The following is a 26410-nucleotide window of genomic DNA, read 5'->3' on the forward strand; positions in this document are numbered from 1 at the left end:
CAAATGTTCAAACTTGTAGTTTTATCGTAAATTTTGCGTTTGATGTCACTTTTCTGTTGTCAGTTCATTTTTCACTTTCAATTTAATTTTACTGGTTTGATGCTTAAGGAGATAGATTTTGTTCAATAATTATGACACAAATTTAACCCCATAAATTAAAAAAAAAAAAAAAAAAAGCAGCTCACGATATGATGACGTAGACGCACCTGATTCCGTTAAAAAACCGGAAGAAGGGTTGTTCGTTCACTAGCGTACCAAGCTAGCTCATTTCGTATGCTACTGGAAGACATGGGGGCTGTGTGTCACAGCCGTCATTGACAGCTGCGAGTCTACTTATCAAAACAAAAACAACTAAGACGCCTTTTCATATTAAGGTAAGTCGCTGCAGGGTTTTTGGAGTGACGGCGTTGAAACAAACGCTCCTTAATTGTAATGGCAGTAACGCCAACGTCACTGTCTACTTGCGCATTGTTGGCTAGTTAGCTTGGTTTAGGTGACTACCGTGAACTGTTTGTATAAAAAGCGTTTGACAGTAGACGCCAGAAAGCAGCGATGTTGTAAAGAGCTAGTTACATAGGGAGGTTAGTTGTCTGTTGTTTACCGCTAACGACAGTTTAACCGTGATCTGCTAATTTTGGCGTACAGGGCTAAACAAGACGGTTAACTTGGCTAACATCAAGGTATTGCCCCAACCAGACATGACAATCACATTAAGCGACAAATATAGCATTTAAATGCCTCAACCAATCGCTAAAAGTATGGTTTAACCCCACACGATTAGCCTGTGAAATTATAACCGTGTTAGCAAGCTGGTTTTAGTAAACTGACGGTTTTGGTGAGGTGAATGTCCCTAAACGTTTCCCTCTCAGTTGATCTCTGCGCCTGGCGACAAGCTGCCAGCTTAATGGTGACATAAACTTACTATATCATGTACATTTAATGTTACTGTCATCATCATGACACTCAGCAAATAAACCTGTTGCCGACAAAAGCTTTAAACAGCCTCATGATAGGGGAAATTAATGCAATATTGTTGATTATTTAAACCTTATGGTCACATATTTGCATTCGTTACATGCTTGGCCTTAGCCCCTCATGAAGTAAATAATGCAACGGCACAGTAAATGCTACAACGTTGACAGTCGAAGACAACAAGGAAAGTAAAGGCACTGAGGAAGATTGACGACATAAACAAAGCTGCGACTATCGGACAGAGCCATGGTTGTTGACAGATTTCACTGTTCTTTGTACCGTAAGTTTAGCTGTCTGCATAATGTTTAAACAGTTGGCATTGACTGAGCATGCATAAGTGACTGAGCTTGAATGAGGTACTTTTAAATATTGTATATCAAAGCTATATATAGTACAAGCAGAGATTTTCATTAACAGGATTGGTTGAGGTGGGCACTGGCAAGGACCCTACACATTTGGATTTAAATTCAGTATGCCAGTATTGTCTTACTTTATATGACAATAATATATATTGCCAAAAGCTTATTCAGCTTTGGTGCAGTGCAATGAAATAAACGTCAAAGTATCCCATTTAAGAAAGATAAAATCCCCCTTAAGAATTGTACACATGTAAATGATTTGGCAGTATTTTTATCAGCCATGTTCCTTTTGTCTGACTTCCTATTACCCAACATGCTTTCGAGTCACCCTTAAGTCTTTTGAAAGAGAGTGTTAATGTCTGTGGTTGAGCTGGCTCTGAGTCATTTCATATTTCTGGGGACAGCTTGGGCTGTTACGGCTGTTATAATGCTTATTCGCCTGAGACAGCACAGGTGGGCACTTTGATGTGTAAATTTTCGAGCAGGTGAATTAGAGTGCAAGTCTAATGGATTGCTGACAGCTTTTGTTTTAGCTAGAAAGGGTTGGGCTACAGCTGCCTCTTTCGGTGACTGCAGAGACTATCGTGGTGTTTCCATATTCGACTGGCTTAATCTAAAACTGTATTTTCCTTGAGCTGCTAACCTGTCCTGGGTGGTCTTCCATATACCTCTCTTACCTCAGCTGCCAGGACAGACCTGAACATGGAGTCCATGCTGAACAAGCTAAAAAGCACTGTCACAAAGGTGACAGCAGATGTCACCAGCGCTGTCATGGGCAACCCGGTGACACGGGAGTTTGAGGTTGGACGACATATCGCCAGCGGGGGTCCTGGCATGTGTTGGAGGATCTACAATGGCACCAAAAAGTCCACCAAACAGGTGTGTGTTCATATCCTACCCCAAACCAGACCAGCTACTCTTCATACAAGTTTAGATTTAAATGAATACATAAGTAAAGCTACTACATATCAGGACGAGTTTTGGGACTTTAAAATGAAAATTTCAGGGCCTTGTCGTTTGTCTTTGCCCCTCCAGGAAGTGGCAGTATTTGTGTTTGATAAGAAGATGATTGACAAGTATCAGAAATTTGACAAGGACCAAATAATTGATTCGCTGAAAAGAGGGGTGCAACAGCTGACCAGACTGCGTCACCCCCGTCTCCTGACTGTGCAGCATCCTCTGGAAGAATCACGGTGATTAACACACACACACACACACACACGAATGAGTCACACCTCACAGAGGGGCTTGACATTTGAGGGAAAAATTGCATAACAAATCTATTTGTCTGCTTCTGTGTGTGCGCGCATGTAAGCAGAAGCTTTCATGATCAAAAGACCCTGTCAACTTGTCCCTGAATAATTTATGACCCCTGAGGGCAAAATAAGGTTGAGGCTGACATGGGCTTCCTTTTTTTTCCTCTACCACTCTGTCTTCTTTTAACTTTTACCCAGTGCAGCTCTTGCTCTAACTCACAATGATTTTTCTGACTCTCTTTTTGCCTTTTTTGTATTCTGCTGTTAGAGACTGTTTGGCGTTCTGCACAGAGCCAGTGTTTGCCAGTCTCTCCAACGTGCTTGGCCAATGGGACAACCTGCCCAGCCCCGTGCCTACTGACATCAAAGAGTACAAACTGTATGATGTGGAGACAAAGTATGGCTTGCTACAGGTGAGAGGGCTGACTGTTGTTAGTGGGTGGTCTGTCAGGGCCCCTAAGATAAGATGCCTTTAGCAAAAGACTACCTTAAGTTATTCTCAACAGACAGAAAATTACTTTTATTCCTGCAAAACATTGAATGTCACACAGCATGCATTTGATTAACAGTAAAACATAAGAAAATGTTATTAAAGCAATTGCACAATCAACAACTTCTGTACATATCAGTGTTTGACACACTGGCATATTGGCCTAAAGTAAGACTGCAGGTGCATTCACCACCCTCCAATGTATAATGAAACATTACTGAACGAGAACTTTTTGACGTTTTGGAAAATAAAGATTAAAATAATAATACAAATGTAACTGCAAAAAAAACATAATCTTGACACCATATAATGAGCACACAAAATTTTAATTGTGTAGCAGGTTTTATTACTATGTAGCTTACATTTGGAATTCCAGTCTGCATTGATAAACACTGTTACTTCTCAAAGCCCGTTGAACCACCTCAATTCCAAGCCTCACCTTTCATTGTTATGCTGCTGTCTGACAGGCTGCAATATCAATTCACTTTTTTATCAGGCTGTATTTCTTCACTCCTCATCCATTTATTCTCCCACTCACCCACATGGTCTAGAGTTTTTTTTATCTTGCCTTTTTGACAGCTAGTATTCATCACTGAAATCAGTGAATTTATGGCTGGGAGGCTAGAAAATGCCTGCAATATCTACTATAAGGTTAAATTCCGTATGTAGTAACTGTATAGTAGTCTTTTAGTCATTACCAATTACTGGTTATACTGCTTGTCGACTTATTCACTCTGAATATACATGAAATATATATGTATGTATGTATGTATGTATGTGTGTGTATATATATATATATATATATATATATATATATATATATATATATATATATATATTTATATTATATTATATTATATTATATTATATTATATTATAGCTTTACCACACTTGAGGTTTTGGGCTCTGATCCGCAAACAATGTGCTTGTGTCTGTCTTACTCAATTGTACTGACATGTTCCTTTTCTATCTCTTTAGATCTCGGAGGGTTTGTCGTTTCTTCACAGTGGGGTGAAAATGGTCCATGGCAACCTGTGTCCAGAGAATATCATCCTCAACAAGAGTGGAGCCTGGAAGATCATGGGCTTTGACTTCAGCATCTCCTCTACCAACCCATCAGATGCTGACGTAAGTTGAGAACTCTTGTTCCCTCAGTTCAGCCTGTCAGGCAGGGCTTATTACTAGGGATGTACGATAATATCGGCATGTCATCGGTATTGGCCAACAAAGGCGTTAAAATGAAATATTGGCATCGGCCCCTAAATGAACATTTCTGCCATTATGACAGGCCGATTTGTAACCTTCTCCTCCGTGGTATGTTTCATGCTGACGGTCCCAGTGCTGCCTCTGCAGGTCCACTAACCTGCTGCTTCTTCCCAGTTTAACCTAAATAACAAACCGAGGGTCGGTGCTCAGGTTGGATCCACGTGGAGAGCCAGGGTTTGCTGGGAGGCTAGCTGACTGGCAATGCTGCAGCTAATGTTCCACTAGCCTCCCAGCTAGCCCCTACTCTTTGTGTGGATACAACTAGAGTACCGAGCCGCAGTTTGTTATTCAGGTTAAAGTGGGAAGAAGCAGCGGGTCTGTCGGGGAGCTGAGTGAAGTGGAACCTGCAGAGGAAGCACCAAGACCGTCAGGGTGAAACATTCTGCGGAGGAGCTGCTGTGTTTGGCTGCACAGATAGGAAACCAATCAGATAACAGGATATACTATTTGAAAAAACCTCTTCTTTTTTCTTCTTGGTTTATAACGGCAGTTGGCAACCAGCATATTAGGCGTATTACCGCCACCTCCGGCTCCAGAGTGTAGACCAGATATTAAATCCTACCCATTAATCCTGTCTGTCTAAATAAACTCAAAGGAAACTCTGCTGCTTGACCCACTTGGCAGGTTCATTAAAGCTTTAATGCTGAGCTCCTGAACTCCAGTCTTCCTAAGTTCTTCCTTCATATATTGTCTTTCTTGATCATGATTAGTACAATCTATGATTGCATGTGTACAGCCAGGTGGAAAAGAATATGTGCATGTATTGGCATTGGCAATCAAAATCCAAAATGACTTGGAAAATGTATATTGTGTATATATGTATATTGTTCTACTTATTACCAGCAATTTTACTGAAGGAAATGGGATTTGTACCAAGTCTGGGATGAGCTGCTGCGTAGGAGGCTCAATTGAATCTCCCTGTTTGTTTTCACATCTTACACATGTCCTCCTGTGTTCTCTCTATCCCTTCAGCCTAAGTACACGTGTAAAGAATGGGAGCCCAACCTCCCTCCTCTCTGCCTCCCCAACCCCGAATACTTGGCCCCTGAGTACATCCTGTCTGTCAGCTGTGATTCAGCCTCTGACATGTACTCGCTGGGTGTGGTCATGCATGCTGTCTTCAATGAGGGCAAGCCTGTTTTCCAAGTCAACAAGCATGACATTTTTAAGAGCTTCAGCAGGCAATTGGACCAGGTGAGTGGAGGTGTGCCAATGTGGGAGAATGACCAATGACTGCACAGACTGAAAAGATTATGAATGAAGTGTTTATTTAGTGCTGAATACAGTAGATTATTCAACTAATCAGGTGCCAAGCAAATGCAAAACACTTCCTTGTTAAGATTAAGATTTACTTGCTCTTCATAATATAATAACTATTGTGCTATATACACAGTTAATTTGATGTGCCAATATGATGTGCTATACTTCTGTTTTTCCTTTTTTTTTTTTCATGCTTTCATACTGTTGTCTGCTCAGATTTGAGTGATTGACCAGCTCATATTTACAGTGGATGCCTTGTTCAGATCTAAACTGATTTTGGAAAAACAGAAACATGCTTGAAATAATTCTGTCTTCTGACATCTTCTGGCACACTCCAGGATCAGCTGCTCCAAACTAATGTGAATGTTGTCTCAAAAATCAAATCATGTTGTGTTTTTATCAGTCAAATGCTGATTTTGTGCCCCTCCTTAAAGTTCTGCTATTCCTTTTTATTTCTATTCTATGCAATTGTAGCTGACCAATATAAGTCCAGCACTGCTGAACAAGCTCCCCGAGGAGGTGCGGGACCATGTCAAAATGCTTCTCAGTGTCACACCTACTGTCCGACCTGATGCTGACCAGATGACCAAGGTTTGTATTGTTATTACATACATGCAGATGCAAAGAATGTCAACTCACAATGCAAATTGTCATAGTATGTGCTTCTGATTACTGGTAGTGTCTGCTGGCTTTCTTTTGATGACAGATGTCTTACTCATTATGTCTTTGTGTGGAATCCAGATCCCATTTTTTGACGACGTGGGCGCAGTGACCCTGCAGTACTTCGACTCCCTCTTCCAGAGGGACAACCTACAGAAGTCCCAGTTCTACAAAGGCCTTCCCAAAGTCCTGCCCAAACTACCCAAGGTAATTGCTTGTACATTTTGTATAGGGAAATGTAATATGCATTAGGCACAAAGGGTAAGCCAAAGAGTTGAAAAACCAGTATACAATTAGAGATATTTGGAGGTTTTCAGATTCTTTTACAGTACAGGTACTACAAGCTTGGGTCAAATTTAGTCATCCTTTTCAATACCTGACTGCTCATGTTACAGCCCTTCAGTATTCCCATATTGAGCTGAAAACATGATCTCACCTGTGCCTTTTTTGCAGTCATATGCTCTCTAATGAACTCATTATGGACATGCAGTATATACAGTTTGAAGTAATCTCCTTTTTTAATGGCAGCTTCTTTAATCCATTCTGATTTCCTTTCTCACAGAGAGTGGTGATGTATCGCATCTTGCCATCATTGACCTCTGAGTTCATCAACCCTGACATGGTTCCCTTTGTGCTGCCCAACGTGCTGCTGATCGCCGAGGAGTGTACCAAGGAGGAGTATGTTCGTCTCATCATGCCTGACCTTACACCTGTTTTCAAGCAACAAGAGCCTGTCCAGGTAGACACAAGCGTATGACTCAACTCATACAGTATGCCCTTCGCACATGTCTGACATAAAGTTGGCTGTTCTAGAGACTCTACTAATGCAGTCTAAGCATGTGTTGGTAAGCTAGCAATGCACTCAAGTGATGACGTGATCTAAGTAATGTGCTTTACCTTTTTCTAAAAAGAGCTTTTGAAAAGATGATGTCTCTGCCTTTTGCCATTTGTGTGTAATTGAAAAGATAAAAATAACCTGACTAAAGAGCATGCTCAGTTTGGGCTCAGCCTGTCACTTTATCAAGACTTGTCTTTCTCTGTATTTTTTCTTTCCATGCTCCTTCAGGCTAGTAATATGGTGAGTGGTCTTTGCTGTGAATATGCTCCTGTCACATCAGTTAGCGTGTGCGTTGTGTTGTCTGTAATACTAAAAGCTGCACTAAAGCCACAGTCTGCGCTCTCTTTCACGTACCACCTTACTCATCAGTAGGAAATAGCACAGTATTCTCTTGCTTTTTATTCTTGTTTTCCTAACTGGGTCCCTGTGTTGTGCAGATCCTGCTGATCTTCCTGCAGAAGATGGACTTGCTGCTGACCAAGACACCGGCGGAGGAAATCAAGAACAGCGTACTGCCTATGGTTTACCGAGCTCTAGAAGCCCCTTCTGTACAGATCCAGGTACAGGAGGAAAATTGGTCTTCTCAGTGTTTGAGGTGCTGTTACACCCCTTTTTATTTAAGGATAAACACTGTGAGAATAGTTGCCAACACTGACTTCATCGGTGTATATTTTTAGAATAACACTTGGACACCTTTGTTGCTGTTAGTCTGCATTATCTTTTCAGTTTTACTTTGACAGCACAGTAAGAATATGCTGCATTTGGCATCATAAAAATGTCATAGTTCATAACATCTTTCCCGTGGAACAGGAGCTGTGCCTGAACATCATCCCGACATTTGCCAACCTGATTGAGTATCCGTCCATGAAGAACTCCCTCATCCCTCGAATCAAATCAGCCTGCCTGCAGACTTCCTCTCTAGCTGTGAGTTTCCATCAGTCATTTTCTGCTCTCAGCTTGCTCTCTTCAGTCCTTCTAGCTTCACACAAATGATCTTTCTCTGTAGTTCTATCTTTAGGTGTCTTTATTTTTGTTTTTGTCCTTCTCGAACACTGTTACACAGTCGGCTATCAACTGAAATTTCTTACTGAATTTCTCTCTCAATGGTGTTACCTCTTTTAGTACTGTAATCAACAGTATATGTATTCTAACCTTGTCTATGTGTCCTGTTTTGTCATTGCGTAGGTGCGGGTGAACTCTCTAGTGTGTCTGGGGAAGATTTTGGAATATTTAGACAAGTGGTTTGTCATTGATGAGATCCTGCCCTTCCTACAACAGATCCCCTCTAGAGAACCCGCAGTACTCATGGGCATTCTAGGTAAAGAAAACAGAGCCTCTAATGATATGTCTTTCCTGTATGAAACAGATGAGCAGCCTCTTGGTTTGCTTGAGCATTGGTTATCTGACTTTCCCCATCTCACTTTAGGAATCTACAAGTGTACCTTCACCCACAAGAAGCTGGGCATCCCCAAAGAGCATCTTGCCTCAAAAAGCCTGCCCCACCTTGTGTCTCTTAGTATAGACAACAACCTCAACCTTAATCAGGTACAACACAGCCAAACACGTACATGCATTTTTTTGTCTTTGTCCCCTTTTGTTGCTATGAAGACATCATTATCCTTATAGGTGTCCTTGAAGTTTCTTCTTTTCTTATATATCTTATGTATTCCATATTTCAGTTCAACTCGTTCATGGTGGTTATCCGTGATATGCTGAGTCGCATGGAGGCTGAACACAAAACCAAGTTGGAGCAGCTGCATATCATGCAGGAGCAGCAGAGGTGTCTATCACGATTTTATGCACCCTGTATAATATCTTTTTATTCACTCTGATGAAATATAAAATGGTCATACATATTAATGGGGGATTTTATACAAATTAGCTAGGAAGGTAATTATAAGGTAATTGGATGTGTCAAAGCAATGAGCCGTAGATTCTTGTCACATAATGATGATTATGGTATGACTAATTGAGATGTGCAAAGGCCTCTTCAGATTCAATCTACTCTGATTTTTTTGTTTTAATTATTGTCTCTCCTAACAGGAGTTTGAACATATCTAGCTCAGGGAACCAATCAGAGGAGACCAAGAGTCCACCTAGCTCTGGGAACCAGGTGAGACGATGATTCTATGACAACCAAGTAAAGGATCAGAGAAAATGTGTATAACTACTATGCATGAAAGGTTTTCTTGTGCCTTAAATTTTCTAAAAATTTGGAAATTTTATGTTTTATCTCTGGGTGCTGCAGTTTTTCCATTCTGTCTTTTTATTCCCCTTTCAGATTGATGATATCTTTGGCAGCACAGGGGTTAATGGGAAAGAGAATGGGTCGTCAGCAACAGCCTCACAGCCTAATAGAGTATGGAAACAATGTCACACCTCATTTAGACTGATCTTCACCTTTTGTCTGTTTTTACATGTAGTCTAATTTGCATGTTCTCTCTTCCTCTACATCACTCTTTTCTCTCTCTACTAGATGTCTCTGACTCTAGAGGAGAAACAGCGATTAGCTAAGGAGCAAGAGCAGGCAGCCAAACTGAGGAGCCAGCAGCCGTTAGCACCACAGACTGTCAAACCAGCCTCCACCACCAACACCAAGGTAGAACATACATACTTCTGGTTAAACAAACACATGCTCCAACACTCATGGATTGTGATGATAAATCTTACTCTTTTTTGTGTTGCAGACTAAAGATCTGACCAGCAGCCTTCTGAACAACATGACATCTCTAAACAGCTTATCCTTGGCTAACACACCACGACCAGCCCCAGTACAGGGTACCACCATCTCTGTCTTCCCCTCCTCCACCCCAATGGTGGCCCCCATTGGCGCCTCAGTCTCTAATGGCTTCAACCAACCCATGGGCTTCCAGGCAGGAGGCATGGGGATGGGCATGCGGCCCGCAGGCCCAAGCACCTATGGCGGCATGGCCACCACTACCAGCACCCCAAATTTTGGTGCCCTCACACAGAATCAAGGACCTCTTGGGCAGACCAATAAAGGGCCCGACATGTCAGCCTTGGACAATCTTTTTACAGCAAGCAAGCCCAAAGTCACCCTCAACCAAATGGGTCCCATGGCTCCACCTGGAACCAACACCCCTTGGCTCAATCAGTATGGTTCGGCCCAGAACGCTCAGACTCAGATGCAGGGAGCGCCAGTAGGTATGGGAGGGATGCAGAGTGGATTTGGGATGCAAGCAAACCCTTTTTTCAGCCCTCAGAACTTCTCTCAACCTACTGCTGCCCCTGGCATGAACCAAAGTGGGATTAAACATAGTGCATCTGTCAACAATGATCTGAAAGACTTATTCGGCTAAAAGTATAGCATATTCTTATAATGACTGTGGACAGAAGAGCCTTGATTTATCTCAACAAAAGACACTGATTGAATGTGAAGATTTAAAAATCCTATCAAGGGTGTTGCTGTCTGTATTTTTAATCTGACCTGGTTTAAATTCTGTCTCTCGATCACATTCAGCTGGCCACTGGGCCTTGGCAAATTAACCTGCACCTGAATTCCATTTCTACTTGACCAGAAGGACAAAAGGTTGGGTTGGGAACTTCTTCTATGCTGTGTTCTTTAAATGCTGGGGGTTTCCTACTGTTTTGTACTTGACATTCTTGGGAGTGCAACTGTCACGAGTTGAGATTAATCCCAGCTCAGTTTATTCAGGAAGGTTTTGTGTTCATATCATGAGTGATTGAATGGCTCGAGTGAACTTAACTCCATGAACTAGCTGCATCAGAATCACCCCTTAAATCCTGGAAGAAAAAGACAGAAAAGTCATCTTCCATGGTTCACATCAGCTTATTTGCTCTCATCTTCTTCAGGCTTCTGTAACTTTTTATTGCTTTTCCAGACTATTTTAGGATTTGCTGCATGTCTCAAGTGATCACAGGTTGGCTTAAAAACAAATACCGCATACACCAAAATGTCTGAGCCCAGAGGGGAGGTAGCTTCAAGTTTAGCACTGACAAGTTTGCTGTCACTGATCTGCATCCAGGAGGCTCCTCCGTGGAGACGATATGAAAGGGGGTGTAAAAAAAAAAAAAATTGACAGGCCAACAGTTGCAGTGTTAAACGGGGCAAACCAAGTAGCCCCTCTCAAGCCTGTCTCCATGGTAACTGCTTCTCTGCAGCACCAGTAACCTCCATTTCATGAACACAAATATGACTGGCTCTCGTTCTCTTATCATCTGGGGTAAACTATAGTGAAGTTATAGTGACGCTATGGTGAAGTTAGTTTTGTCTGGTCAGAGTTTAACAACCATTTCACCTCCTTTGGAAACAAAAGACATGTATGAGTTTCTGTAGATGCAGTATGAAAGACTTATCTGATGGTAGTGGATCAGGATGTGTGGAGTAGATCTTACAGCAGTGTCCTTTTAACCAGATGCTAATGCTAAACGCGATGAACAAGGACCACATGCACTGCTTAGGCTGTTGTGCCTTACATGGGTACATGTGTAAAACTAGACGGACAGTACTGATCTGTTAGTCAGGCGTTAACATTTTCCCCTTAATCAGCCGTCTGGAGTTTGCTTCTCAAATTTCTTCTAAACTTTGCTTTGTTGCATGTTGCTGAACTTGACCACAAAAGATCTAAAGTTTTATTTTTAGCATCTTTTCTAACAATGATTCCTAATGATTCCAGTGACCAATGATATTCTATTTCACACATACACAAGCTGGATTTTCTCTGAGGTTTTTAAGGCGCCCCCAAATCCCGCAGTGTACCATTTCTGTTGAACAATTTATACAATGAAGAGGAAATCACTATATATTTTGATTTCAGCACTTTTCAGCTGTCGGAGGACCTGTGCTGGTGATGTGATGATATTATGAAGTGTAAATATATAGTTATTTAAAAATGGATTGCTATGTGAGGGCCTTGACATTTTTATGTTCTTGTGATAATGGTTAAGAGGCCTTAGATGAGTTGTGTGCAATAATCTTTACTGGTAGTGGAGGGGACACTGTGTAGTGCATTTCAATTGACCCAATGAAGTGATGTGTCCTTCTCCTTCAACTTCATTGACCTACAATAACCACATAGGTCTGTCAGATTTTCTAAACTGCTTTAACATTAATGTGTACTCATTCGAAATCTCACATTTTTGAAGGTAATTACACCATTTTACGGTTTTTAGATGCACCTTGGTCACATTGTGTTTCTGCTGACGATGATTGTTGTTAACATGCTAAAGTGTAAAGTCTTTAATTAGATTAACTTTTTTTTTTTTTTTTTTTGTATATCAATGCCACCTATACATGGTGAGCTTTCTTTGCAGCTGCATGGCAGTGTTACTGGCTGGTGAATCTGACTCTTCAGGTTCTCTTCATTACCCCCATCGTCACACATTGGCTACAAATGTGTCTGTGACTGGATCTTTTGCCATCTGTCGATCAATATGTAGTACTGTACGTGACAATTTTGATTTCATCACAAAGTGGATGTGATGTTTGGAGCGTGTGTCACATATCCTGGCAGAACCCCAAAGCGGAAAACTAAAGCTTATTCTTCTACAAAATCATTTGTGTACTACCGCTGTCCATATATGTGTATATGTGTGGCCCTTGTTTTATGTGTTAAGGTGCTGGTGTCAGAGGTGGTTCAATGAAAATCTGTACATATAAAGGAAAGTACAAAATCTGCTATTCTCAAAGGGTGATCGTTATTTGTGTGATTCAAAACACTAAACACAACTTCAGACACTGGAACAGAAGTAGCTTTAATTTAGACAAGAAAGAGTGACTACATGGCAGCATTAATGGATATTTGAGGATTTTCTGAATTGGCGTGATACAGAGAGGAATACATGAAACCTCAAAGCTGAACTTCCCTTTGGTTTTAGGTCAAAAGAGGTATCATGTTGAAAAGTAAACAAAGATTAAGAAAAGTGCACTCATGAAAAGGCAGTATGAATGAACATTTTAACATTTACTCAACTGATCATTTGCCGTTTGACATAAAATATGGGTAAACATCCCTTTGGTTGAAGGTTAAAAGAAACGCAGCATTAAGCATTAAAAATTGAGGAAAATTTTTAAAAATATAACTTATTACTATGTTAAAGTGCATTCATAACAAACCTGCAGATACTTTTGTAAGAGCATAAGGTGCGCTGCATTCGTAATGTAAAGAATATTCCCACACACCTTGTATATTAAATCTTTAAATAACTGCCATGTACAGTAAGGTTGTCCAAACAGCAGAGAGGAGGCTGCATTTGAGAAACAGTACTACAACCTGAGGCTGGCAGTGAGGTCAGAGGCTTTCCTGATTGATTGGTAAAACCAACATTATCTATTGTTGTCTCAGTGAGTCACTGGTTAAGTCTTCGAACTGGTCTGGTGGTCGTAGTGGACAGGTTCATCTGAGTCATGGCTGCAAAAGACATGCAAATTCAGAATGAACTTCTAATAAATACATTACCACCTGCATTGAGTGATAGAGACTCCCACCTTGCCAGGAGTGAAAAACAGTAGATTTCTGTACTTGCAGCTCACCTGAGAAGTTAAGCTCATAGCTGAAGTTCTTGGTGGTGAACTTCATAGTGCCTGATGGGTTTTGTTGGTACTGGAGCTCAATATCCTGACTGGAAATACTGCATTTTCCCTACAGAGGGGAGCAACACAAAATGAAGGAAAACACATAAAGGATAGGTTCACAATTTTTTGAGTCTGTCCACAGGTATTTTGTGCATTCAAAAGTTCATCTGAAGCTTATATGAGGCTTCAGCAGACTGAGTTAGTCATATCAAGTGGATATCTGCCACATTTACATCAAATTCCCTCTTTGTGTTTCCTCAGACAGTGTTTACCTGTTGAGCTATAGTGGAAGTATAGTAACAAAAAGAGGAAGCTTCATATTAGCTTCATATTAGCTTCAATAAACTTTTAAATACATATAGAATACAAAGGAGGCCTGGAGATTTTAGCCCCCATCACTTAAATTGTAAGTGCATTATGGAGGGATCTTCATCTATGGCCATCTATTCCATCTATCTATAGCAAGAAAAACCTATTTCAATGTTCATTTAGGAACCTGACTATTGTTTGAAGACAGACTTGAAAAATTGCGATCCGGTCCTTAAAGCAATGTACGTACTGTATGTTAAGTCTTGTCAAGCATTGTGTGTTTGTGTGCACTTTATGATTAAATGATATAACTTAGATGTTAGATCTATGAGTAATGTGTCTACCTTTGGATTAAACTGATTTATTAATCTTTGCTAACTTCTAACTTATTTACAGTATCTAGTGGTATTTATTCATGAACAGAAGAAAGTTGTGTCTTACATTAGAATAATCTTTCCATTTTCCACCGATATCTTTGAACTGCCAGCGTGGAAATCTGAAGAAGAGAATAATGTTAAAAACATTTACAGTACCATTCATGCATTTTGCAAACAGCCTCATACTAAATGAGTCTCCTGACCTGCTGTTCTGTTCACTCCCATTGCCAGCAGTCCTCCTCACGGCTCTTGTAGTCCCGATCTTGTTGTTGACTTGACACATTCCTATGATGAACCGGTATAGAGAGAATTTTAGTGCCAATTTTAACTCCTGTTCTCAACAAAAAGAAAAAAGACTGTACATATTTTTTATATATGTAAGTGTGCGTTACTTGTAAAATCCAGTGTATAGGAGAATCTGTTGATCTTGAAGCGTAGCTGGCCCTGTGGGTTCTGCTGGTATTGTGTTTCAATATCAGTGCTACCGAAGCCACATATCTGCACACATGCAAACAAGATCAAACAAATCCATATTATACTGTGTGTGAGCTTTCATTAGAAAGGATTGTCTTGAAATTATTCTCAATTTGACCAACAGATGCCACTGTTGATTATTTCACATTTTATTTACTTGGAAAAAAGAAGAATGAAAGTTTCATATCTTAAAACATCATACTGAAAAGTACCTTAAAATCGTAAAAGTTATGGTTTCTAGCTGTAAGTATGATAAAAAACTATCAGTGTTAACTTTCTTTTGGAAGTTTTGAGAATAAACTTCTGACTCCAGCTACCTGAAATTGTCGGGTGCCATACTTACATATGCATCGTATTCTGTCCATTCCCCCTCCTCTCCCATGAACTCCCACTTGAAGCCTCCATCAGTGAATTGTGAGGAGGAAGCCGCTGGAAGAACTGAGGCGGAGTAAAGGCTGCAAGGACATGAAGAGACTATCATGCATGTTCAAACCTGTGTACCTTTCCTATTTAGACAAAAATATAAATCCTAGAGATGGAAGGTCTTACCTCCCTGTGTTAGAAGTGAATTTTGGACGTCTGCGGACATTCCTGCACTGGCCCGTGATGCAGTTTGTTTGGGTCATGGCTGCAGAGGCAATTAGTTAAAACTCAGTGTGCACAGGCACATTTATCAAAATTACCAAGCTCACACAAGCAAAAATGACATACTGGAGAAGTCGAGTCTGTAGCTTGTAGAGCCCACTGTGAAGCTGAAGGTTCCCCGAGGGTTTAGAGAGAACTGATGCTCCACATCTTTACTGCTGACTGAGGAGGCCTGAGTGCTCAAGCCCTGAAGAAGAGGAGGAAAGAGGATGGACAACAGAGGGAAGTGGTGACTTTTTGTGCTATGTTGATCAAGAATGAATATAAGATTTGTAGAAAACCTATGACTCCTCACCTGGGATCCATATTCCCGCCACAGCTGGTCATCTCTGAAGTACCAGCCTATGTCCTCAGTCTGGCCCGGAGGAAGGAAGCTTAGTCTCTGAACCTTTAAAGCTGTGTTCAGCGTCTGCAGTTTATCAAAGTCTATAAACACTGACCCATGACTAGTGTTGATGGTGATTCCTTTAGCTCCAGGTTGGCAGTAGTGGGTCTCGATCACATGGTCATTGTCAATTTGCAGCCACTGTTGTCCGTCTGACAGCTGCCACACATAATGTTTCCCATTGGCTGTGAAATAGAGCAACATGGGTTAATATCATGTATTTATTGTTCTATATGATCTAGGTTATTGACAAAGAGTGGGCAGTTATAAAAGCAAGTCAAAGCCAGGTTAATGTCTGTCATTTGGATGAGCGTGGAGCTTGTTAAGATAGTCCAGGTGCACTTCCTGGTCTGTGAATGTGTTTGTAGAGATTAGACTAGAAAAGTGGACATAAAAAGCTGATATATTCACATGGCATGTTAACTCTTTACCTGAGAGAGGTACTCCACCCATATATAGGCCTAACTTTCTCATTTAAAAAAACAACAGCTTCGACTTTAGACATCTAATAATACTTGCAATGTTGTTCTGTTCGTTGTAAGTCAATCCTTATCAATGGCAATCAGCTAAAAGGCTCAAATATAGACCTACGTGTAAGCAGCAGGAATTTAAATTAGTTTACATACCTAGAGTCGTCTGCGAGGAATAACTCATCTCGTCCTCATTTTCCTTTAAATCATAGCAACAAATACAAATAGATTACAAAGAGATTTTAGACAATTATCGGCAGAAGAGTCTGTGAAGCTCATAGCAAAGACTGATTTCAAGGAGGAAATGTTTTGTAGACTTACCGAGCTCCGAGAAAAGAACACTGCAATAATGAGAAAAAGGCTGATTACACAAACAGAAAGAGAGTAATATTTATTTGTATTTGAGACTTTAATTAAAACTTTCCATCGTTTCATTAAATCCCCTTTACTTACTCTTAGTAAGAGACCGACGTGAAGTCAAAATTGACTTGTCAGGAAAGCTGTCATCAACTTTCACTTTCATTTCTCGACAATATGACACCAAATGAAACCACAAGTTTTATGCGAATTATTATCCTGTTTAAAAAGGGTTGCCTGACGTTTTTGTTTGGTAGACGATAGGCTATAATATTAATTGCCTTTTGACTGCAGGAAAAACATGTTAAGGCACATTTACTATATTATTTACTGGCCAATGTGGGAAGTTTTGTTAAGGTATATTAGCCCATAATTTGTAATTTGACATTTATTTAAATGACTGTGTTCTCATACAGTTAATTCGCTGATTGGTTACAGCAGGGATACGTGGATGGATCAATGGCAGCACCTTAACACTGCTGAGGTTTTCTAGTTAAATTTGAGAATATTCAAGACCCCCTACAGACATGTTTTAAGACATGAAAAATAGTCTGCTTTAAATAATAATTTGTGTTGAGATGATTTTAGCTCAAAAAGTTCAATTACATTTACTCATTCTCCCTTATTTATATATATCCAGAATCTGTATGCATATGTTTTTCATTCAAAAGTTCAACTACTAGACATTATGTTGTCTCCTTCTTCACTGAAAAGTAAATGGTCAATGTATGTGTGCACTGGAAGCTTATTTTTATCTCCGGTATGGGGGCAAAGATTTATCCCCTCATAGTTATTTATGCTGCTTCACTCATAAAACCATATAAAATATCTAAAATAAAAATAGCCTATTTTGAAAAAAAATCTAAGTAATTAAATGGCTGCAACGTGAGAACAGTCATTAGTGCAAACAATAATAAAATCAGAAAAGGACTTTGGACTGTCAGCGCTCATGTGTCAATAGAGATGACACTGCGTCTGACGCATTAAATGGACCAAGGGCTACGTAACGACGCAGTAAATGGACTAGGGATTTCCTCCTCCCTTGCTCGGATATTTGCAGAGATATGGGTTAAAAAAATCTGTACTCCACAAGAAAGCATAAAAAGACAGAAGTCCGTCATCAAACCAGACTTAGTCTGACGAGCAGGTATCTACTGTAGCCTGTTTATTTTATCATGACAGCACGCTGTGATTATTTTCTATTCAATATTGAAGTTTCCATAGAGCTTAAGTAAACAGTGACTTGCAAGAATGACATTAAGTGTATTGGCACGTCTGTCAGCATTTGACCTTTTGTTTTGTTGTATGTGATTACATCTCCTGTGTGTCTGCGTGAAGAAAGGACCAGGAATAAACTTGACATCACATCCCTGGGGGTGAACATATCGCGCTAACCTGAATATACGTGTTAAACCTAGAAATAAGGTGACGCAGAGAAACATTTCCCCCTTCAGCAGATAAATGTGAAAACAGCTTCAATCCCTACATATACATTATTTTGCACAGAATGAAATAACGACCAAACACATCTTTGAGTGAAGGGGGAAAGTACTGGTATCATGTCATATTGACTCAAAAACAACAAAACAGACAGTGATACATTTGTACTTTTTTTTTTTTTTTTTTATTTAATTTTTTTAAAACTTGCATTCAATATGATCCCAGCTCAGTGCAGGTTACACATGCACATCAGTTCTACACAGAATACTTTAGTATGAAGCAGAATAAGATATGAGGCTGGCCTTCCAACCTTGAGTAAAAAACGATATGAATTGAGCTGAAGAATCCACAATCATGAGTGTTTTTACGGCATAATGTAACCACCTGAGTCACCAGCTTCAGAGGTATGTCATGTAAAACCAATGTGCAAAGGCAGCATAGTAAATAACCTTGAATTTGCACTGGGTTTGGTTTGGCAGTTTGTAAATATGTTAGAGCATGAATGTACCATCAAATATTATATCTAATAATTATTGCAGTGTTTGTCTATTTGTTAATTTTCTTCTTCAGATTCTGTAGCACCATAAATTATTTGCATCCCTCTGGCACGGAAGTGCACAGCAAATCATGTCTTATGAAACAAATCAAATTAGAAATTATGATGGCATCACTTATCCCCCTCTAATGTAAACACAATGTTAGATTTTCCATAAAGAGGCCAATGTAGAAACAAACCTATTGAAAGCCAACAATAAAAAGTATTCTCCCAACACACAAAATAAATGAATATCCGATTAAAGCATAGAATACGGTATTGCACAATTGTGTTCTTAAGGTCTTCATAATCCTCTTTTGTGCTCACACCAACACACGTCTGATGTTGCGCGTATGTTTGGTCTTCAGGTTGGTTTGGATCATCGCTGTGGAAAATAACAGGAAAACAAAATAGAATTTAATTTTCCATGTGGTGTTTCAGGAGTTTTAAAAGGCAGTTACAATATATTATAACTGAGATTCTTTATTAGTTGTTCATTGTATTTTCTCTGTCCATAAATTTCCCAGGGAGAGCTGGAAAGAACTATACAATTTGGCTCCAATAATAGGTGGAGCAAAGAAAAAAATTATGTTTATGCTTAGCTTAGCATAAGCTAGCCTGGCTCTGTCCTACGATAAAATCTGTGTATATGAACCTCTAAAGCTAACTAATTAAACTGTTATATCTTGTTAGTTTAATCCATATAAAAACCAAAGTGTAAAAACAATAAGTTGTGCTTATAGGAGTGGTTATGTTATGTTTCTCCCTGCTTTCAGTCTTTATGCTAAGCTAAGCTAAGCTAGCTGGCTGCTTGCTGCACATATTTACCCTAAAAATATGAGAGTAGTATATCAATCTTCTCGAAAATGTGAAACTATGTTCCTTTAAGTGTAACATAGAGTGTTTTAGTCAGCATAGAGTAGGTCTGCTTAACATGCAAAAAGGGACATTTCTCTACAGGCTAGCATACAATTAAACATGTTTGAAGAATAACATTTCCAGTAATAAATTAGTAATTCATGAATATTTTGTTGGGTTTAAATGGAGCAGTTTTTTCAAGGAAACTCATCTGCAGCTACTTTAAACTCACCACAACTAACTAAACTCTAATAGCAATCTCTATTTTACATATAGCTAACTCCAAATTGCATATAGTTCTTTCCAGAGAACTTTAAACAAATTAAATGTTGCCATTTTTTCTCTTATTACAGTATTTAAAACATGACTCAACCTCCAAAGTCCAGCTGGTAGGAGTGTCCGTTCACTTTGAAGGTCATTTTGCTGTTGGGGTTTTGCTGGAACTTCCTCTCAATGTCATCGCTGGTTACTGAGCTTTCAGTTGAACTGCCCCTCTGCAGAAACAAGGTCATTCAAATCATAACAATGCTGAAACGTATCACAGCACTATTATTGAGAGACGTATAAAGTTTCTCAGCTAAATATAAACTCCACTCTGCAGATAACCTACCCTTTGTTTGAACTCATGCCATTTTCCACTGTCTCCCTCAAACTGCCATTGTGGTTTGGTGCCTATGTTAAGGTTCTGCAAACCTTGTGCTGCCTGAGAAGCTCTGTAACAAGAAACATCAAATTATGGATTCTGTCACAAAATTAAAGAAACATGATGGTTGGAAAGCAAATGACTTGAAGGAATAGCTTGACATTTTGAAAAATGGCAACTGCTCCTAGCCAAGAAATAGTCCATTAAATATCCCTGTAAATTGGCAAATTGTCATCTTTGCACTTTGGTTTTTGTATGAATTAAACAAACAAGATATAATGTTTAAATTAGTGAGCTGTAGATGTGCTGGTAGTTATATATATTTTTTTACCTTTGTACAGCGCCAGGCTAGCTCCCCCCCACATTTCCAGTCTTTATGCTATGCTAAGCTAACTGGCTCTAGGTTGTGGCTTCAGAGCGGTATGGAGCGTCTAATCTAACTCTTGGTCAAATAAGCAAATTTCCCCAAATATCAAATTATTCCCTTAAAATTATTTGAACAATTATTGACCCCTGTTGGAAAATAGCCTGACATTCTCCAGTGGGATGCAGCTTCTGTCTCAGCAGTTTTTTTTTTTTTACATATTTCTTATTAACTGGACTGAAATTTTATCAGTTACGCCAACAAATAAAATCCAAACTCACGCTGCTCCTGCTTGTTGTTGTTGGTACACTGGACGACGAGTAACTCTCCTCTTTCTATTATGACTCACCTGTCGCATCTCTAACAAAAGACAAAGAGGAAAGAATCAGGTTGGTGTGTAAAATTCAGTTGGACTGGTGTTATAAAAATGAGCATGCTGTGATGGTTTTGTGAGTATACTACACCTGGGAATTTAATCTCAAAGGTTTCTGAGCCCTTTCTGAAAGTAAAAGAGCTTGTTGGGTTACTCTGGAACTTCACCTCTATGTCAGAGTTCTTCACAGGACTGGGGTTACCCTTTGAATCCTGTCAGAACAAGTAAAAAAAACCCAACAATTAACAAAACTGACAATGAAGATTAAGAAAAAATGTTTTCAAAGCTTTAAATTCACACTTGAAATTACAATAAATATGGGACTTGGTGTAAGCCATCTACCTTCTCTCCATACTTGATCCACTTATGACTTAAGGTGCAGTACCAAATCCACACAGTGTTTCCATCATCCAAACGTCTCACTTTCAGTCTCTTTCCATACACTCTCATTTTGTTAAAATCTATACTCACTGCCCTGCAGAAAGTGAGAAAAACAACAACCAGGTCATTCCCTGCTTGTACTCAGACAGTAATCAAGCATATTTTTTCAGTGCTTTACCCATATTGTGTGTTGTAGATTTTAATGCTTTTGGTGTGGGGCAGGGAGTACTGGGCCTCAATAATGTGATCATTATCAACATCCTTCCAGCAACTTCCATCATTCAGCTGCCACTGGAAGCATCGGCCATCAGTAAGCTTTTCATCTAATAAAAAAAGACATAATATTGACTTAAAATTAAATTGAGCAACACTTAACAACACTAACAGTGAATATTATTCTATTTTTAAGGGGAATTAAAGCTGCAATAATCTATATTTTTATATGAACAATGTATCAAATGACTATGTGAAAGGTATCAGTCATGATGACAAACCCATAAATTTTTACTCGACTATAGAGCTTTTTTTAGCTCTTTTAGCTCATTGTTTTGGGTTTTTTGAAAAAGCTTGGATAAACCTCTTGTATGCTACCTGCCCAGCATGTGACAGCAGACAAAGTTAGTGATGACTCAGTGAGTAAAGTGGAACATTTAACAGCCTAAGCGCCAAATATTTTTCTCCAAAGTTGTTGGAGACCAAAAAAAAAGGTTAAAATCACAAACAACAACAGCAAAAAAAATCCCTTACTGCAGCTTTAAGTAATCTAACATTTATCAGCTCTGTACTGCTGACCAAGATTCATGTTTAGCAACAGGCCTGATGTAAAAAATGAATTAAGAATGTAATATTGTAGTTATTTTGTTTCATAGATAAAACTTCTAAATGTTTATTTCATTAACTTTTGGTCTTTTTTATCTAATGAACAAGCCTCTAATATAATGCATTCTCTTTCCAACCCTGTATTTTTACAATTGGAAAGATTTTTCTTGCTAATGACAACAGGGATCCAAAAACACATTAAGTGAAGAGGTGCTATTTCATTATCTACACTTAATACTGTATTTAACAAATCACATTGGTCAGTGAAGTCATTACAATCCAGACAACATATGATAATCTCAATCCTTAGAGCCTCGATTCAGATCAGGAAATGGCTGTAACAGGAAAAGAGGAAATCTCAGAAGAGCAACAGGAAGCAGGGGATCACTTTTCCAGGATGGACAGAAACACTTGCAGTAGTTTTACTGTTGTTGTTAATAATTGTATGTATAGAGTAGACAGGAGACAGGAGTTTCAGGGAAAATGCAAACCAACTGCTGATGCATTAAACCCTCTTTCTTCTCCTCTACCACCTTACCTGTAGATGTTGATCTGTCCGAAGACCTGTTGCTTCCACCAAAGGAAGATCTTCCACCTCCGGGGTGCTTCAGCTTACATTTGGATCCATTGCGACAGTTTCCTTTCAGGGCAAACTTGCAAACATGCAAGTAAGGGCACTCGTCACCATCCCGGCAGCTGCCTCTGTTGTAAAACTTGCAAGGCTCCCTCTACGCACACAGATAAAAACTTAGTTAGATAGTTTGTGTTAAGTCTGGGTTACAGTGGGTTTATGACTCCGGCAACTTCTCTGTCCGTAAACACACCTGACCGTCGTCGGATTCTTCATCTGAATATTCGTCACTGTCTGTCTCATCACTGACGTAAGATTCAGCTTCAGATGTGTTTTCCTCATCAGACTCTGGAAAAAATTGTACAAAACCCGAGGAGACAAAGGAGAACACATATTAAATGTTCAGATGTTTTGTGGACACTTAAAAATGATGGTGGAAGTGTTGATATCTTTAAATGTAAACTTAAAATTTACCTCTTTAGCCTGGCTTTTGATAGAGGATGATTTATAGACATTATTTACTTTATTTTATTCACTTATTTTATTGTATTCATGTTGTCAAATTTTATTTCATTATCATTAATATTATTATATATGTTTAACTCTCTTATCGATTGTATTTCTTTGTTTTTTTTAATCTATTTTATTCAGTTTTTAAGTTTAGTTTTTATTTCACTCTTTTTAATTTTATTATAGCTTTTAAATCTATTTTATTTTATTATATTTTCATATTTTTCATGTTCATTAGTCTCAAATTATTTTTACTGTTTACTGTCAACACTTGTTCTGTTTATTATTGGCTGTCAGTCATCTGTGAAGCACTTTGAATTGCACTATAACCTGTATGAAAGGTGCCATACAAATAAAGTTTGATTGATTGATTGATTGATGATTGAACATGATCTTGTGGCTGAAAGGGAGCCTATTAACACTCATTGTTTTGGAATGAGGTGGAGTGAGATTACATATAGGTGTATTGCTGACAAAGGCAGGGTAGAAACCACTAACTCCACTTCACACCACGACCATGAAAACACACCTTGACTCTTAAATAATTAAAATAAACATACACAGTGTAAACGCTAAATATGTGTCATGACCTTTCATGGACATAATCCTATAGAGATTTTATATTTTTGTAGCATTCCTATAATAATGGATGACATGGTCTTAGAATATTTCCTCATGTTCTGTTGTTGTTGAGCTGTTATCACCGTTGAACTACTTTCTGTGGTTACATAACGTTTCAATACTTTGAACTATTAAACAAATAATTTGATAATAAATTAATAACCCGGTTTTTTTATAGAATAACAAATCATATGTAAGTAATTATAGGTGTTAGGTTAACTATCTACTGTATATCTCCAGTCTTTTATCTTATCATACCAGCAACTATCGAGATCTAGATCTACTAATCAGATTCTTTTAAATGTTCCCACTCAGAGCTTTATAAAGCTGCTTTCTCCTTTTATGCTGCAAAATACCATTACCTTAGAAACCCTCCCTTCTTTGAATAACTTGAAAGGTCTTTTAAAAACTGCCCTCAAGGAAACATGTTGCTGTTTTATGTAACCTTGACTTGAGGAGGACTGTGTTATGGATATCAACGGTATGGCCTGCATGCCTCTCTTCTCTTACTCTTTCCCTTTAGTAGCTTTTATGTATCGTCTGTGTTCTATTATGTGATTTTTCTTTTTATGTGAAACTGTCTTGACCAGGACTCCCATAAAGAAGAGATCCTGTATCTTAATGGGACCTTCCTGGGTAAATAAAGGATTTTAAAAAATGTCTCATTATAGACAGTTTTAAACAAACTGTACAATAAATGGAGATCTGAAGTCAAATCCATGATGTTAATCTACTGCCTCCTGCTGGATTACAACATTACATGCAGTATATGGTCATTATCTACAAACTAGAAAATAGTAACTAAATAAAAGTTGGATAATAAACGTGAACACTTTGAATAAACTTCAATTCAATGTGTAAATTAGAAAAATAAAGTAAAGCATGATTTTTACAGAACAGCTTCAGACTATAGTTATGTATTCCATGTAAGGGAACCCAATAAACGAAACTGAAACTTTATCTCCATTATGATTGCTGATGTTCTTACGATAAATCAGATGAGTGTTCAGACATGCATCATTCTCATTGTTGTCTTCCTTTTCCACCCTTTTGGGCGTCTGGTTTGATATCAAGCGCTTTATGTCTCAATACAATAGATACAGCGGCCACATTGCCTACAGATTTTGTAATGAGGGCAGGTTAGTGTCACACACGGAGAAAAAAGTAGTTTGAAGGTAAAAAAAACAACGCACACATCAAGCAAATAAACAACAGACAATCAAATAAACAACAAGCCAACAACTATGCAGATAAATACTAGTAAACAACAAACTACAATAATGTTTAAAGGCTACTCACGAGCGGCAGACGCCATCCTCCAGCTTGCGATACTTATTGAAGCCTACTTTCGTTTTCATTTTCTTACATTTTATGGAAAACAGTCACACCCATGTAACTGACCGAGAGGCTGGTAATGCTGTGCTGCCCCAGGGCCCACATAACTTCAGACTGAAGTCTGTATCATATATGTAACTAAAAAACACAAGTTTGCTGATTTAACTAAAAGCCCACTGACATCAGGAGGGATGTCTGAGTCTTGTGTTTGTGATTAATTTTGCTGCTGTCAAAACACTACATCCATGATAGATAGAAATATAAATGAATGATCAGCCTTGTAGGTTATAATTTTATGTATTATTATGCTTACTTTTAGTCTTGCACCCCCTACTGTACTCTCTATCTTTACTTGATTATTGGTATATTTGTTACATACACGTTTTTTTTGTTTATTTTCATGTATCAGAATCATCTTTATTGGACATGAATGTTTACACATACAAGGAATTTGACTCTGGTTTAGTGGCTCTAAATGTATTTACACAAAATAACAACACAACAATCTTCAGAAATATACACAAGGAATGACTATATACAGCTGAAACCGCTTCTGTTGCCTGTACACAGTATACAAATGGTGCAAAGAAGTCAAGAGTGCAAGGAGTGTTGAGATAAATATTAAATGGTAATATAGTAGGTGGTTATGTATAGTATATATAGCCTGTTCAAGTATACAGTAATGAGTGAAATGTATTGCATATTTTGTATTTTAAACTAAATAAATATCTAGAATTTGTAGGTACAGTGGGTAATATAGTGTTTAAAGATTGTACCTGAGCTAACTGTTCATAAGTGTGACAGAAGGGGGGCAGAAGCTGTTCTTGTTTTTGGTGGTTTTGGTGTACAGTGTTCTGCAGTGCCTACCAGAGGGGAGAAGTTGGATTTGATTTTTGATCTGATTTGAATTATTTGACATATCAAAACAAATATATATAAAAATGTCATACACTTTGACAAATACATATATATTTAGAATGCCGAGGATAACACAATAAAAAGTTAAAAGATAATTTATTTCCATTGTGGTCCTCTTTCAAGGCAGACAACGATAGCAAGACAAGTCACAGATGACTAAGGTACCCTGTACCATCAAATAGGCTACAATAACAGAAGGTGTGAAGGGTCTGCAGTGATTTTACACGCCACTTTCCTGACTCTGGAGGTGTACATGTCCATGAATATGTGGTGTACATGTATATATTTGTGTAAGTATGTTCAAGCACCTTCTATCCTCCCTGGTATTATGCTCTACTGATGCCATTTTTTATAAATATATAAAGTTC

General features: G+C 38.7%; 3 protein-coding genes across 3 annotated transcripts; 1 reads left to right on the forward strand and 2 right to left on the reverse strand.

Annotated features, from left to right (window-relative positions):
* Nucleotides 1-234: 234 nt before the first annotated feature.
* scyl2 (SCY1 like pseudokinase 2) lies at nucleotides 235-12758 on the forward strand. Its single transcript, XM_044343284.1, has 18 exons — nucleotides 235-374; nucleotides 2014-2210; nucleotides 2367-2524; nucleotides 2856-3000; nucleotides 4056-4205; nucleotides 5316-5537; nucleotides 6078-6194; nucleotides 6345-6470; nucleotides 6826-7002; nucleotides 7539-7661; nucleotides 7912-8025; nucleotides 8287-8419; nucleotides 8528-8646; nucleotides 8781-8881; nucleotides 9145-9214; nucleotides 9383-9460; nucleotides 9578-9700; nucleotides 9789-12758. The coding sequence occupies exons 2-18, from the start codon at nucleotides 2034-2036 to the stop codon at nucleotides 10419-10421; spliced, it is 2766 nt and encodes a 921-aa protein (XP_044199219.1). The 5' UTR covers nucleotides 235-374; nucleotides 2014-2033; the 3' UTR covers nucleotides 10422-12758.
* Nucleotides 12759-12816: 58 nt separating this feature from the next.
* si:ch211-244b2.3 (uncharacterized protein LOC557230 homolog) lies at nucleotides 12817-17187 on the reverse strand. The gene is made up of 12 exons (XM_044343286.1): nucleotides 16771-17187; nucleotides 16639-16658; nucleotides 16474-16516; nucleotides 15758-16032; nucleotides 15529-15649; nucleotides 15367-15445; nucleotides 15161-15272; nucleotides 14736-14841; nucleotides 14547-14628; nucleotides 14408-14462; nucleotides 13616-13724; nucleotides 12817-13493 (listed from the first exon to the last, which is right to left on the reverse strand). The coding sequence occupies exons 1-12, from the start codon at nucleotides 16838-16840 to the stop codon at nucleotides 13432-13434; spliced, it is 1134 nt and encodes a 377-aa protein (XP_044199221.1). The 5' UTR covers nucleotides 16841-17187; the 3' UTR covers nucleotides 12817-13431.
* Nucleotides 17188-18271: 1084 nt separating this feature from the next.
* On the reverse strand, nucleotides 18272-25213 carry si:ch211-244b2.4 (uncharacterized protein LOC541512 homolog). Its single transcript, XM_044344155.1, has 10 exons — nucleotides 25089-25213; nucleotides 22912-23006; nucleotides 22626-22815; nucleotides 21447-21591; nucleotides 21230-21362; nucleotides 20979-21099; nucleotides 20796-20874; nucleotides 20118-20220; nucleotides 19881-20001; nucleotides 18272-19034 (listed from the first exon to the last, which is right to left on the reverse strand). The coding sequence occupies exons 1-10, from the start codon at nucleotides 25102-25104 to the stop codon at nucleotides 18973-18975; spliced, it is 1065 nt and encodes a 354-aa protein (XP_044200090.1). The 5' UTR covers nucleotides 25105-25213; the 3' UTR covers nucleotides 18272-18972.
* Between the last annotated feature and the right edge of the window lie 1197 nt (nucleotides 25214-26410).

Source organism: Thunnus albacares, chromosome 23, assembly GCF_914725855.1.
Source record: "Thunnus albacares chromosome 23, fThuAlb1.1, whole genome shotgun sequence".
NCBI lineage: Eukaryota > Metazoa > Chordata > Actinopteri > Scombriformes > Scombridae > Thunnus > Thunnus albacares.